This window comes from Chaetodon auriga, chromosome 17 (assembly GCF_051107435.1).
Source record: "Chaetodon auriga isolate fChaAug3 chromosome 17, fChaAug3.hap1, whole genome shotgun sequence".
NCBI classification, from domain to species: domain Eukaryota; kingdom Metazoa; phylum Chordata; class Actinopteri; order Chaetodontiformes; family Chaetodontidae; genus Chaetodon; species Chaetodon auriga.
This window is the reverse complement of record NC_135090.1, coordinates 24,269,303-24,283,737: the sequence shown is the minus strand read 5'-3', so window position 1 is coordinate 24,283,737 and position 14,435 is coordinate 24,269,303. Positions and strand designations below refer to the sequence as shown.

General features: G+C 43.5%; 1 protein-coding gene across 16 annotated transcripts in view; it reads right to left on the bottom strand.

The window, feature by feature from the left end:
• LOC143334971 (regulating synaptic membrane exocytosis protein 2-like) overlaps nt 1-14,435 on the bottom strand; it is a 43,659-nt gene that overhangs the window by 15,880 nt on the left and 13,344 nt on the right. For 11 of the 16 annotated variants that reach the window (XM_076754021.1, XM_076754028.1, XM_076754029.1 and 8 more), the window contains 11 exons: nt 8,450-8,514; nt 7,613-7,732; nt 7,074-7,173; nt 5,697-5,820; nt 3,532-3,578; nt 3,201-3,289; nt 3,071-3,106; nt 2,088-2,218; nt 1,671-1,842; nt 805-964; nt 418-441 (listed from right to left, as the gene is read on the bottom strand). In XM_076754021.1, coding sequence (XP_076610136.1) covers nt 418-441; nt 805-964; nt 1,671-1,842; nt 2,088-2,218; nt 3,071-3,106; nt 3,201-3,289; nt 3,532-3,578; nt 5,697-5,820; nt 7,074-7,173; nt 7,613-7,732; nt 8,450-8,514 — 1,068 coding nt within the window. The remainder of the gene's footprint in view (nt 1-417; nt 442-804; nt 965-1,670; nt 1,843-2,087; nt 2,219-3,070; nt 3,107-3,200; nt 3,290-3,531; nt 3,579-5,696; nt 5,821-7,073; nt 7,174-7,612; nt 7,733-8,449; nt 8,515-14,435) is intronic. The other 5 variants (XM_076754030.1, XM_076754025.1, XM_076754031.1 and 2 more) reach the window with 3 other exon arrangements.

Genomic DNA, 14,435 nt, shown 5'->3' with positions numbered 1-14,435 from the left:
ACTCTTGGACATTTGGTCCACTGAAATAGAAAAAGGACTAAAAGAACGGCCACAAGGTATCCTGGTACTCCCATCAAGAACTGCTAAGACCCTCCTTAGGAAGCCTGAAAGGACCTACAAAAGCCCCGCAAGGATTTCTGGAAATCACAAGGACGACTCTTAACCCTCAAGGAATCCAGAAATCCAAACAACCTGCGAGAGCACTGAAAACAACTGAGGAGCACTGGTACTCCAAGAACACCATCGAGCATCTGCAGAGCCCCCACAAGGATTTTTAGATTTAAAATTTTTAATTACTTATGAGTAAAGAGGCAATACATAAGGAAAAGCCACAGGAATTAGCATTAGCAATGAAGGTTCACACACACACACACACACACACACACACACACACACACACACAATTACAGTTATTACCTGAGTTATAGTACGGACCTTTGTCTGGCAAAGCATCATGGGAGAAAAGTAAAACAAAATCAACAACAGACAATGGAGTAAATGAAAAACTGAAGACAAACGACAGGATTGTGTGTATGCGTGTGTGTATTTTCAGTGAGCACATTATCAGTGTATATTATCAATTCAATTTCAATTCAATTTGATTGGTATACCACCAAATCACATCATAAGTTGTCTCCGGACATTTTCCGTTCAGAGCTGGTACAAACCAAACTCTTTATCTACAGAGAACCAACATTCCCTCATGAGCAAACACTTGGCAAGTGTGTATTGTCAGTGTGTATTGTCACTGTGTGTATCGTCAGTGTGTATTATCACTGTGTGTATCGTCAGTGTGTGTCTCACTCTGTAGCCTCCTGCTGCTCAGTGTGTCATCAGGCTGCAGTCCTCTCCTCTGCAGGTAGGGGGAGGCGTTGGGCAGTGGCACAGAGGAAACATCATGAAGCTGCAGTTTGTACCAGTGAGGCTGATCATCCAACAGAGCAGAGTCCAACTCGATGAGAACCTACAGACAGACGGACAGAGACAACAAACAATTAAAGGCAGCAGCACATTTCTAAAAAACTTAGCTAATGTCAGCTGCCAGCCATGTGAATGTTCCTTTACACGTTCAATGGATATCAGTGTGTTAAAGAAGCGGCTTGACATTTAGATCAATCATATTCTGAGAGTTCAGTGTACACATTGATGTCGGTCTCACATCTGTGGCCTAATCCTGAAGAAGAATGATCACTTAAAGTAATCTGTTTCAACACTGAACAGTATGTTGGTGAACAGGTGAGTTTACTGGGGACCGTGTGTGTTGTGTGACTGATTCAACACAACCTAATTATTAAAGTGCTCATCAACAAAAACCCCTCAGCCAGTTCCTGTGACTGTGTCTATCTTCATTTTCACTTCAAAGTTGTATCTTTCCAGATGAATTGAATAAAATATAAACATGAAAACAACACCTGTTACCCTGGAAACTGTATACAAGAAACACCGAGACAGCTGCAGCCTGAGAATTCTTAAAAGAACTGAAAATGAATGACAGAAGTGGGACTAAAAGTAAAGTGAAAAAAGCAAAAAACCTGGTGACAAAATTCTCAAACGAGACTATGACTGGAGAGGTCAGGTGTTCAGTGGACTGTTCCTCTAAGACGACCACGTCTGAAACATGTGTTCTGTGTTTACTGAGTGTCCTTGATGTGTTCTCCAGGTGTTCCGACCTCTCCTAGGAACTGGCTCTCCTCCTCTCGGACTCGGGCCTGATCCCAGACTGTTAGTTCTAACATCCGTTCTCTGAACTCCCGCCGATGGACAGGAGAGTACATGAAGGTCTGGTTCCATCGAGGTTCCACTGATTTCTTCACAGTCTTTGTTCTCCGCTTACTCTTATCACTGTGAGGAGAGGAGACATCAGACAATCACAGAGCAGGACCCACTTCTGGTTACACAGAACCAGAGCAGGAGTTCTGTAGGTTCTACCTCAGAATCTCATGAAACAGAAAACAATGACTAGGAACCAGAAACAACTGGGCCACTGAGAACAATATCTTTAGACATGTCATGTATACCTAAACCAACACACGTTCTAATCATCACCTGACACCACTTAGTCCACAAAAGTCTGGTTCTTTTTTTACCTTCTGTCTGGCAAAAAGTAGATCTTTACATAGGGGTTCCTCGGTCGGCCATCATCTCGAACAGGAAGTTCTTTGGCTCCAAGAACAGTAACGATCAGCTGATGACCGACTTTATCATACCAGAGCTTCACCTGTCGAAATAATGGTTCAAAATCAGGACAGCAGAATCAAGGACAGAACCATACACAGCTGTAGAGAAACCCTGGTGAACCAAAGAATCCTGTGGAAAACTGAAGATTTACAAAAAAGAAAAAAAAACACAGACAACAAGCAGTACCCTAACCCAAAGCATAACACAGCAAAGCACTAGCGCATCGCAGACCCGTTTTCAGTGGGTCGCGGGCCTTTGCCTGGGCAAAAAAATAAATATTAAGAAAAAAAAATCCTGTGCTTTTATTTTGAAGGGGATTTTTAATGCAGCATGGAGTGCCATTTTTTTCCCTCAATTTGGGTCACGGCTTGTCATTAAGGGGTGATGGTGGATCCCAAAGCCAGAACAGTTGAGAACCACCGATGTAGAAGACAAGCTGAATCATTTGGAATAGTGAGTGAGATTGAAAGAACACCATAAGACACCCACAAAATTGAAGAAGAATGCTGAAGAACAGAGGCAGAAACCCTGACAACAACAGAGGAACCCAGAGAACAGAAGGACCGCAGAGAACACATGGGAAACCCAACTGAGTAGCGTAGCTCTGTGGAACTATATGCCACAGCGACAGAACCAAGCAGAAAAACAGACTTAGACTTCATGTCTCTACTGCACTACAAGCTAACATCTACCTGAAAGCCACAGCCTCGCTACATTACTGGTTACCTGGTAACCACATGTTATGTCACTGGTAACCACATTATGTCACTGGTTACCTGGTACCAGCTGGTGGGTGGGGCATTAACTTTGCTACCAGCCTCAACTACAGACAGAGGGAACAAAGATCGGTGGAACAGACAGATGTCTCACTCCTGTCTACATCTACAGTTACCTGTATTCTGGGAACCAGAGGACGCCTGTTCACAGTCTGAAATACACACATCACCACCGGCTGTTAACGGAGAGCTGACTGGCTGTGGGGTGCGAGGTGTGGCAGTGCAGTGCATGCTGGGTAAACTTACAGACAGCTGTCCGGACAGAACACTGGGGCTCATGGGAGACGTGACGGAGATGGATGGACCGACTTTCTGAGAGTCAAAGGAACTGGAACCTGAACAGATCGTACAGGGCACATGTTTTAGTGCATGAAACAGGAAAGTGGGGTCTTGATTTGTTTTCACAGTGAGTGTTCTGTGTTCTACTACATGGCCTGTTCATGCTGTCAGTGTGGGTGGTTTGTTTAATGCACTGTAAGATGGGGCAAAGATAGTTCTCTATTGTCTGCTATGCTTGGAGGGATTACAGGACAACCAACTGTTGGTTTGTGATTATTTTGTTGTGTAATAAACTCACTGGAGTCCAGCTGGACATGGGTGCTGTCTGTCACTCTGGAAACATCTCTGAGGAACAAAAATCACACACAACAATGAGCAGAACATTCTAAGAAAACAGAATTTCAGGTTCTCTGTGGATCCAAAGCCAAATTCACTGTTGTGTGTGTTATACTGATCCACATGAAGGAAGTAAGGTGTTGTGTGTGTGTGTGTGTGTGTGTGTGTGTGTGTGTGTGTGTGTGTGTGTGTGTGTGTGTGTGTGTGTGTGTGTGTGTGTGTGCAGTCAAAGTCATCTCTGAATGTGAGACACTGAGCAAAGGTCCTCATATGTGTGTGAAGTCTAAAGTGGCAGCAGTGAGTCGTTTGAGCAGAAATGCAGCATATAAAGTGCAATTAAAGCAAACAGTACAGTGCAGGTAAGGTAGCATCATCACATGACTGACGCGTCATTGACATATTACTGATGCTTTACTGATACATCACAGACACATTACTGACACATTACTAACATATGCATAAATACATTTGAGGGTATAATCTCATAAGACTAAATCTGCTGTGTGTATGCATCTTGGTTCAGGAGATGTGTTGCTCTGAGGTAGAAACTGTTGCTCAGTACAGCAGTGTGAGCACTGACAGCGACAGTGCCATCCAGAGGGCAGGGGAGTGAAAGGGTGGTTGCAGAAAACATAGATGAGGAACCATCGCCACCATACTTGAAGTCCATGATGAGCTCTTTGGTTTTACTGGTATTAAGAGATGAGATGCTGTCAGAGCACCACCTTCCCAGGCACTGAACCTCCTTTCTGGTTATGATCTGAGACAAACCTCATCACTGTGGTGTCATCCACATATTTCACATGTATCACGATGTTTGAAGGGACCGGAGCCCAGTTGTAGATGTAAAGAGAGTACAGCAGGGCGTAGAATGCAGCCCTGAGGAGCACCAATGTTTGAGAACAGTCAGTCAGCATCCCCATGATCCAGGAACAGAAGGTTGGTTAAGGCCAAGGTCCTTGGAGACCAGTTTGCTGGGAGTGACTGTACTGAATGGAGTCAGTGAAGAGCACTTGGACATATGTGGTTGGCTGCTTGACGCAGTTTTGAGAGGTGTGAAATGTAGCTGAGATTGTCCTCTGTGGATCTGGTGGCTCAGTATACATACTGGTAGGGATCAGAGGCGGCTGGAATTATGTTTGCATGTGAAGGACAATAATACTCCTTGGATTCTTCTGTTTGTGTTGAAAAACAACTATACAGAAGAAACGTTTTAACTCACACGGACAGAGAAAAAGAGACCAGAAATGAATTTAAGAAAACTCTGAACTAAAAAGTACATTTTAATCAAAGGTGGACATCATTGGTGATAATTACGTTGTTCTGTTTATGAAGACTTTCTGTCCCTGACATCAAGACACATGAACTGTAGTAAAGTTGTCAGTGATAATGTTTTAGTTTCTGATTACAACCAGATTTTATTCTAAATGCGTTTGCGCTGCTTTGATCCAGTATGCTACTACTACTACTGGCCTGGGCTGCCACTGGTTTCCAGTTAAAGAGAATCAGTCCTCACGCCAACAAACTAACAAGTTTGATCATGCTGGACTGGTTCAATTTCAACACAATCTAAAATACCAGAAGCTGCTGTCAAATGATTGAAATCAACACTTCAAAGTTGCTACGAATTAACCCATCAAATATTACCTGGCTGAGCACAAGATCATGCAATCAGCATCCTGTGAGGAACTACTTGCAGTTTTGGGCAAGTGGTTTAGGTGTGACGAGAGCTGTTAATTTGAAAACAACAATGGCAGCTCCTACAGAGGTTAGCATGGCTGCTGCTGTTGTAGCATCAGTTACATCAGAACTGGAGACTATTTCTTCATGGAAAGAAGAGCAAAGACTGGCTTTGAAGGTTTTTCTCTGTGGAAAAGATATTTTTATTTTTCTCTCAAATGGGTTCAGCAAGAGTTTTGCTCTCTTACTATATTGTTAGCCCATGATGTCCAGTGATAGACAGATGGTTCACCCAATCTGCTGCCAAGTATTTTTTGAAAGTGCCTTTTCCAAACAGTTTCCAGGGACAACTTCCCAGATGGTCCTGTGCAACAAACTATCTGGGAAGTCAGCTTAGGTTAAATCTGCTGTCTTAACATGATAAAATGTGATGAACTCGTCACCTACCCAACTGGTCGTGACACCACCAGCTCCACTTGTGGTTCTGGTTTGGACTCCAGGATGATGTTATAAACTTCAGTAAACGTGGCTCCCTGAAGAGCCCGACCGTTCCACTCCAGAACCTGATCACCTGAGAAAGAGATGTGTATCTGTGAGAACATCTGTGGTTGAATGAGGACAATATCAAACATTGCAGTTTAGTATATGCTTTCATCTTTCAGGGACATGGGTTAGCTTTGCACAACGGCTGGAAGAGGGGGAAATGTTATCTTAGCATGATACACAGGCTGGAAACTGTTAGCCAAGCTTTGTACAAAACTGAAAGTATGGGCAAACGTCTAGCCTTGCTTCACCAAAACAGAAAATTAATCCATCATCCAACAGCTCTAAAGTATTTTGAATTTACATGCAGTATCTTGATAGCTAACAAGCTAGTGTTTGTGTTTACCTGGGTCCTATTCAAATGTGGTTTGACTAAAATAATCTCGCTCATTCTCATTCAGCTAATTTGGTTCTTTGAAAGCAGTTTGAGGGTTGAGTTCATCAGTCTTAATGTGATTGGCTGAGTGCAGATCATGTGGTTGTAGGTACATGAGAAGGGCGTGTTGGGAGCCTCATTGTTTTTATTACTTCATTTTTGACATGTGAACACATTAGCTGACCTCTCATGAATATGGTGGTATTGTATGTAGCCAGCTTTGCGTCAGTTAGTGCCTTAAGAAAACAGCTAGTTAGATTCTAATTGCAGTTAGCTTTCATGAGCAACACTTCGCCAGCCACCATAAGCAGACTTCAGCTCACCTACATTTACCTCTAATTAACTGCAGCTATGTTGTTCGGTTGGCAGACAAAGTTTATTTTCAGTTATTAGATTTGTTGTTAGAGAGAGCAACACTTAGCTGCAACAGTATCAGTGTGGCTGATTTCAATGAATGATAGCCAGTTCAGCTGGAAACGTGGCTAGCTTGTATCTGGCAAAGTTGTTCTTTGATAAATTAAGTCATTACACACATCGTTTGTTTGACAGCGACACGTGATCAGAGCAGCAACATAAATTTATACGATCACAGCAAGGTGTGTAGCTGTCCGAGCACACAGCAGTCTGTATCCTCCACAATAATCCTCCACGAGAGTTAAAAACTGAACACAAGAACCTTCAAGCAGGCAGACTTACTGAAGATTGTCAGACTGCAGTAGTTTAGCTCAGTATACCCAATAAACTGGCCAGTGCACATATGCTTAAGGTTTTCACAGAAGAGGTAAGTAGGCTGACTTTCATAGACTTCCAAGCATAACAAGTATGAAACATCAGCATTTCAAATTGCCTTTGCTGTTGAATGCAAATGCTATATCGCTGATAAAAAAGGTACACAGTATGTTTACCTGGTCTCAGGTGTCCAACCGTGTCAGCCAGACTTCCTCTCTTCACCTTAGTTATGAATGCACAGAGCCGACCGGACTCCGTCATCTTGCCCCCAACAACCTGAGAACACAGCGGCCATGAGCAAGGCACTAAACTGCACACAGACTGAGGTTAGAGCTGTACAAACAGGAAGGGAGGAAGAGGAAATAGAACAGAGTCGACAAAAGGAACAGAACACATTTACTGTTTGATGAGGAACCAGCTGATGTTTCTGACAACTGACAACATGAAACCACTGAGCTGCAAAGAACAAGCTGCCGCTGAGAGCAGCTCTGTTCAACACTGACTCAAGACTGACTTAGCCAGACCTGGACAACCATCGTCACCATCATCATCATCACTTCCAACTGACCAAAGAGAAAAGCACCAGCCATCGCAGAGGTTACTGTGTTATATGTGTTCAGTAATTTTTATGACCCTCAATATAATAACTGAAGTGACCCTTGAGGGGAAAACTGTCCCCCACCCCTGAAATAGAACATGAAGAAGAGTTCATCACCTTGAGTCCAAGCAGTGCTCCTGTATCTGCAGGAACGGTCCCATCTTTCATCCTCTTATTCAGCAGAATTCGACCAATCAGACGTTCTCCATCCTTGGACGGTTGCCATGTGACTGGATGCTGATGAGTGACAGTAAAGACACATGTCGTCACTTAGCAACAGCAACAAACACAAACAACAACAGTCAAGTCTAATGGCAGATTTACTGAAAACAAACCTGCTTTCAGCAGACAAACTGCCTTCAAGGCTCAGACATTAACTGTCAGTTCAACTGCACTGAACTGAAAGTGCCTTCCTCACTGACGCTGCTTCACTCCTTACATGTCAACTAACACTTCAACCAATGTAGATTTTTCAACAGCCATTTTTGCTACTTTAACTGCACTAAAATGTTTTGCTTGCTTTCAGTGCATTAGCAGTAGCACACACTCTGTTGTACTTGAGCTTTAACCCAAATTTACAGTTCAGCTGACGTTTCAACTGTTTTCAAGACAGAGGCACCAACTTTACGTTAAGTTACACTTCAAATGAAATTCTGAGTGTTTTCCTCATTTACACTTCATCTGCTTTCAGGTGATATTTCAAATGATTTGTGTTGTGTTGCCGACTGATGCTTCAAGGTGATACTGGAATTTAAAATGCTTTCAGCAAGTACATGATTAAAACCTCTGCAAGACACTTCAAAGCCTTTCACTGCTTCAACTTCACCTTTTTATAGTGATTACGTCTGAAACGTTCGGTGTAAGAGCACACTTCAGTGTCTCAGAAAATTGGGGTTAGGTTACAATTTTTACACATTTCATTTTATCGTTAGAAACTTGGGGGCTTCGTCCTACCATAGACATCGGTGCGGGTTCACTGTGGCAGGGACCATGATCCCACCACTGGCTGTCCATGTCTCCTAGCAACCAGACACCAAGAGGAAAGCAGAGGTCAGAGGTCAGAGGTCAAACATTCATTGAAACCATTTCAAACTAAGACCTAATTAACTTACAACTGACACACTCATTGCTCCATTCGATTTGATGGACACAACCACCACCGATCGATTCCAGTTGGCCATATTTGTCACATGTCGTATCCTCTAACTTCTTCACCGTCATCAGTCAAAAAATAAATCAAAACACGTGGAAGTCATCACATTTGTTTCCAACGTGGTCCAAACATGTTTGAACTCATGGAAAGCAAACTGAACAGAAAAGAAGAAGTATTTTGTTTCTCTTTCTTTTCTTACAGGTGGGGCTGAAGGACCTGACCCATGTTGAACTGGTGCATCAGTACAGTCCTGTTCCAGTCAGCACATCATTCCAGTTCTAAAGCCCAGCAGTTCCTCCAGAAAACAGCTTTACAGAGGACCACCAGCAGCAGGAGCAGCAGCAGCACAAAGCAAAAACTTTCTGTCAGAGAATAATGTCATTCAAATGCTCCATTGTGTCACACTCTTCATCATGTCACACTCTTTATCTCGTCATTTCTATGTCTTTCTTAATTTCACAGGCTGTGAAATCAGACCCAAAAACCCAAACCCTGTTCACCAGCTCACCTGTACCTGCATCATCTGTTACATACAAACGCTGTACAAAGCGTACTGCTTCACAAGTGTTTGTCAATAAAATGACAATTGACCTTTTTGTTTAGCTTCAAATTGCTTGAAAATTGTATTTTCATTTTAAATGTGACTTAAACACTTCCTGCTCAAATGGAACCTCAGGCTACGTTCTTTATATTCCATTTAAATTTTCAGATTTGAAGTAACATTTGAATATTGTCCACTTTCAAGCAGGTCAAGCCTTCGAAAATCTCAAACAGCTTTTCCACTTTAATTTTATCACGGTCATCAAACACACATATGAGTGCGTGACAATACATTCTCAGTCAAACAATATAAACAAAAATGGACAATTATAATGCTACTATGGAATCACATTTTCATTTTCAAGATATTATCATTTTATTATAGCTATCTATGGGCTTCCATAGTATAGGCTCAATACACAATTGTCCCGCCACCCCCGCCCCCCCAAGTAACTGTTGCTAGGTTGGACAATGTCAACAAAAATAAATATGTTCTGTTTAGTCGGGTGCTGCAGTGTATAGCCAGACAGCATAGCTTCAAAAGGCCGACAGCATGAACGTCAGTATGTAATAAAAGATGTATTCACGATGTTAACTTTCATGAACAAGACAAAACGACTGAGCGGACTCAAGCCAAGTCCTCTCCTCGTTTCACCTCCTTTGACTCAGGTAACTTTTCCCATTGGGACATCCTTTCTATCCAAATAACCAATACTGTCCTTTTCCAAATCTCTTATGAATGTATTTTCAATGACAGGGTTGATTTGGAGCCTGTGCTGACTTTGTCATGTTGGTGTGCCTGACATGAATGACTTGAAGAAGCATGACGAGGACTGTTTGAACTCAGCTGTACTGATTGTCCATGGGTCTCCATGTAATTTTGATTGTGAAAAAGGAGTGAGAGGCCAAGTGTCATCAAACCTACAGAGACCTCATGTGTGGGGTTTCTAGCTGTGAGGAGGAGGTGCTAAAAAGCGTTGTCATGTGGTCCTTATACAATAAGTAGTAATAGTTTTACATATACTGTTTGTCATGTTTCATAGTTTTCGGAGTCTGCACACAGAACATCTTATTAAGGTTCTAATAATGCAGTCATGGTTGCCGATAACCGGAGCACATGGTGACAAAGAAACGCTAAACGTCAGAACATGACTTTGAGTACGGGGCACTAACTGAACCTGGACTGGGTTATAGAATGGACTATGTTGTTTCAATCCAGCAGATGGCAGTAATACCACTCTTACCGAGGCCAACCACCATAAAACTCAACAGAAGAAGGCAGATACTATCATTGGTCATCAACACACACACACACACACATTCGTCTACCTGTCATTTCTTGCCAACACATTTGATCCAATAAAGTATCGAGGAGGACTGTGATTATTAAAACTAGAGTTGAGATAAAGCATTTTTGACGAGTACGAGCATGATTTGAGTAAAACTCGTCACTATCCGTGCTCATGCTGAAGGAAAATCCTCATTGGGTAACTGACTGTCTTCACGTTCTGTGATTGGCCAGTCACAAACAGCGCCCGCCCCTCCCTACAAAGACATGTCTCTGCAGCCAGAGCTGTGCCCTACTGTCGCACACACAGACAGTGACTGATCTCTCTGTGCTCGGCTTGACTCTAGCTCACGTTGCTCTCTTCAGTACTCCTTAGGTTTTCTTCAGCTCGCCTCTATGTCAGTTTGTATGATATTTAAAGTTACATGGTGAACTTGTTTCGTAATGTGCGCGGTGCATTTGACAAGACAGAGCTGAAAACGGCTTGTCTCGTGTCGGTCACTGCCTCCACTCCGGTCAGGGGTTTTTGTTTTTTTTTTACCATCTGCTTGCTCTTAGTTTGGTGATACACTTAAGAATATTCATGTTCTGAGTTGAGAAAAAACTTGTTCTGTAAGTAGTTCTCTTACTTTTGTGATCAAAAACATGGATTTGAATCTGAATTTTGAGGGTGCTCTGTAAATAGTTTTCAAATAAACAATAAATACAGCAACTTCTGATCAATCCATATCAATTTCAGACTAAAAATAATGTACCGATTTAAGCCCCACCCATTTCCAGTTTATGCCCTGCCCACTCCGAGTACAGATACGGATACAGATAATTTAGATGGTTGAACAGACAGAGATACAGATAGTGGTGTACTCGCTCATCCCTAATTAAAACCATACACTGTACAGGGTGAGTACCAGGCATCATCTCATACTCATCCGAGTACCTGATCAAAAAAGTTATGTGAACTTGTGAAAATAGTTCACTGTCAATATCAGAACATAAGAACAACCTTCATGAGAGGGTTTGAATGTTCAGGAAGCTTCTAGACCTTCAGGAGGGGGGTTGAACCTTAAGGAGGGGGTCTGACCCTTCAGGTGGGGTTCTCAACCTTCAAGAAGCTTCTAAATCTTCAGGAGAGGGTCTGAATCACAAGGTGGTCTGAACCTTCCGGAAGGTTCTAAACCCACAGACGAGGGTCATGAACCTTCAGGGGTTCTCAACCTTCAGGAGAGGGGTCTTATCCTTCAGGACGGTTCTAAATCCACAGGAGAGCGTCTGAACATTCGGGGGGGTCTGAACCTGCTGGAAGGCGCTAACCTTCAGGAAGGGGTCTGAACCTTAAGGTAGGTTCTAAACCTTCAGGGGGCTTCTGAACCTTACACCACAGAGAGTCTGCACATGTCTAATCCGTCTTTACACACAACTCCACAAGCAGCTTTAAACACACACACAGACACACACTGCTGTACTCACAGGTTTGTCTGAACACCATGACGACGAAGAAGCAGAAAGGAGGAGGAGGCTTTAGTGGAAGAAGAGGAGGATGAAAGAAAGGAGGAGGATGAAGAGGAGGAGGTGAACCTGCAGCTCCTCTCTCCTCCTTCTCCTCAGAGTGTCAAGGGGTGCTGTGTGCCCTGAGCTCTGCCTGCAGGCTGCAGAGCAGGTCATGCCTGTCTGTAATGAGATTAACTGAGTCTAAACACTGAGTCCATCTTTCTCTTGTCTAATTTCACTGCTTGTAGAAAGATAGCTTCCTTCTTACTGCAAACTTAGCTGATAGAGTTAGCCCGTTGTTAGCCTGCCATTAGTCTGTTGTTGGCCTGTTGTTAGCCTGCCATTGGCCTGTTGTTAGCCTGTTGTTAGCCAGTTATTAACCTGTTGTTAGCCTGTTGTTGGCCAGTTATTAGCCTGTTGCTAGCCCGCTATTAGGCTGTTGTTAGTCTGCAATTAGCCTGTTGTTAGCTTCTTGTTAGCCTGAGCTGTGGCTTGGTAGGCAGTTAGTTTGGAGGTCTAACAGAGATCTGGTTGGTCAAACAGTTATCTGGATGCTAGTGGACAATGATGAGTCACTGGCAACATTGTAGCCTTGGTCTCCTCCTGCCTTTCAACCAGTTTCAGAGCCACCAAAATCCAGCAGATCACCAAGCAATCCAGCAGGTCACCGGGAAATCACCAAAACTCATGATGGCCAGAGGACCTAGCAAATGTGACAATGTTCAGCAACCCTCTCTCTCCGCTGTCATGTTGATGTCTTGTTGGTCAATAGTTGCGTTGCCTCTTGCAGATTCTGATCCTATTCTTGTGTCTCCACAGCGACTACTGAGGCAGGCTGGGTAATCCACACTCTCCACTTTTAATCCACTTGAACAAAAGTGGAGGTGATGATTGATGATGGGCCTGGCAGCCAGGAGGTGGTGTTCTGTTCTAATCTTGATGTGATTATCAGACCGGTTCTCCAGGAGCCTCCAGGGTTCTCCAGACCTGGGCCAGTAAAGTATGAGGGTCCTTTGAATGTTTTCCTGGTTCTTGTTTCTCCCCTGGTGTCTTCAGAATAGCAGCAGCAGAGTCTCTGAGCTGCTCTGTCACCTCCAGACCTGAGAGGAGGAGCGAAGAAACCTCTGAACCAATCAGAGCTCACAATCTTTGATCAGGTGACTTCTGGCCCAATGAGACAGAGCCAGCAGATTAACTCATCAGCATGATACCTGATTTCCTGAGAGATGACCTGCAGCAACTTAAACACATTCAGTAATGTTTACTGCAGGAAACTCAGTAAGACAGAGCAGCAGAGTGACACCAGCCACCTGGAGAACCCTGGAGAACAGTGAAGACTTAGGTACTGCAGAGGAAACCCACACAACAGAAGCTGTACCCTGAAGAACAGTGACAGAACCCTCAAGAATAGAACAATGCCTAAGAGCTGTAGGGGCACCCCATAGAACATCTGCAGAACCCAGTTGAATACCATAAAACACCTATATAGAACATTGGCAGAACCCTGCCCTTATTCTTTTTTTCCGTCCTTTCTGACAGAACGATGCCATCCACGATCAATGAAGTAAGTGACAATCTCCCCTCATTTTACTCTCCAGCTACTGTCGAGCACAGTGCTCTGCAGAGAACCACAGAGAGACGTTCTACAATGATCTGTCCTTCCTGTAAATGGGGGTCTGTGCGTACTATGAAATTGAATCCTGGCGGTGCCACTGAAGACTGGTGTGTGTGTGTGTGTGTGTGTGTGTGTGTGTGTGTGTGTGTGTGTGTGTGTGTGTGTGTGTGTGGATTACACTGAAATAAGACAGAACAGAAACAGCCCCTTGCTGAACTCTAGCAGAACCCTGCAGAGCAGCATGAGAACCAAAAACAGAACCACACAAAATATGAGCTGAATCAATTCCTTGTTGTCCTGGCTTTCACCAGACGTCTGATACTTCTCCTGTGGAAGAACAGACACCACCCGCATTCAGCAGATGGATTAGAGACACCATGTCATTTCTGAAATTGGAAAAAATCAGATACACTCTGAAAGGCTCCATACAGAGTTTTGAGAGAACCTGGATAAAACACTAGAAAAAACCCATAGAACTGAAGCAGAACCCCAGGGAACAGAGGAGCCTTGTATAACAGAAGACGAACCACAGAGTGCAGATGCCGAACCCTAAGGAGTGGCAGAAATCTGTGGAGCAAAAATAGAACCCAACTGAACAGTGACAGAGATCTTGGGAAGAGAAACCGAACCCTCAAACCAGCATTGGAACCATCCAGAACATGAAATGTGACAGCCTACAGAATAAGAGAAGAGGCATGATGAAGTAGAGCCCAGCAGAAGAAAACTTCATTTGGAAGGTAAAGTTCCACCCTCAGAGATTCTCAGTGGGTTCTAGTGGAAACCCTCTAGTGTCAGTTAGAGGAAGTGCAGGGTGAACGTTTTCAGCGTGGAGGTGAACACAGAGTTTATCTTTAAG